Source organism: Sinocyclocheilus anshuiensis, unplaced genomic scaffold, assembly GCF_001515605.1.
Source record: "Sinocyclocheilus anshuiensis isolate Anshui unplaced genomic scaffold, SAMN03320099.WGS_v1.1 scaffold284, whole genome shotgun sequence".
Classification (NCBI taxonomy): domain Eukaryota; kingdom Metazoa; phylum Chordata; class Actinopteri; order Cypriniformes; family Cyprinidae; genus Sinocyclocheilus; species Sinocyclocheilus anshuiensis.
Window position 1 is genome coordinate 1,754,071 of NW_015554266.1, and position 938 is coordinate 1,755,008.

Consider the following 938-nt stretch of genomic DNA (forward strand, 5'->3'; position numbering starts at 1 on the left):
CCAGAAGAATGGCATTCCTTAACAATCTGAACAGATGCCTCACACTTGAATCATGGACAGTAGTCCACATGGACAACCAGGGTTCAGTTCTTCGACAGGGAAATTTCATTTGGGGTGGTGTGGTGTAGCGGTTAAGGTTCAGTGCTACGGCCTTTAGCTTGCACCTCAGTATGTGCTTGAACACTGAACTGAAGACAATTAACTTCAGATTACTCCTGAGACTAAAACTGTAGCAAGTTCAAAACTAGTGGTTGATTAATATGGCTGATGTGATATATAAAGAGCATTTTGGTTGTAATTTGGCTAAATAAACCAAATATTTGTTATCTACTAATAATGCTGATGTGGATTTGGACTTAAAATCATTTGCCTATAGGGCGGGGGTGGCTAACGTGGGTCCTGGAGAGCCACAGTCCAGCAGAGTTCAGCTCCAGCCCTAATCAAACACACCTGAACCAGCTAATCAAGGTCTAAGGGTCACTAGAAAGCAACAGAAGCAAAACTCTGCAGGACTGTGGCTCTCCAGGACAGACGTTGGCCACCCCTGCTATAGGGCCTAGTTAGATGCTGAAAATCTCAAAATGACATAGTAGAATAACTGGTAGATATCTAAATATTCTCTCAAAAAATATCTGAAATTGAATCATTATCATGGCATTATTCATTGACAAGGCTGTTAGTAGATTCTGAATTTTCTTCTCTTCAATCAAATTTTACACTGATCACAATTTATAATGTATTAAAAAATGAATAAAAACACAAACAAATATTATACTTAAGAAAACAGAGGAAGAAAGAGATACTTACTGAGACAGGAGCGTTTGGCAGCAGCACTGGCCCCTCCACTGCATAGATTCCCCCCACGATGAACCAACTCTAACTCCAGATTTGTCCTGAGAGAGAGAGAGAGAGAGAGAGAGAGAGAGAGAGAGAGAGAG

At 40.7% G+C, this 938-nt stretch overlaps 1 protein-coding gene across 2 annotated transcripts in view; it reads right to left on the reverse strand.

Annotated features, from left to right (window-relative positions):
* The window catches only part of LOC107671306 (E3 ubiquitin-protein ligase UBR3-like), a 66,826-nt gene that overhangs the window by 18,471 nt on the left and 47,417 nt on the right, over window positions 1-938 (reverse strand). For both annotated transcript variants that reach the window (XM_016464198.1, XM_016464197.1), the window contains exon 30: window positions 808-893. In XM_016464198.1, the coding sequence (XP_016319684.1) occupies window positions 808-893 (86 nt within the window). The remainder of the gene's footprint in view (window positions 1-807; window positions 894-938) is intronic.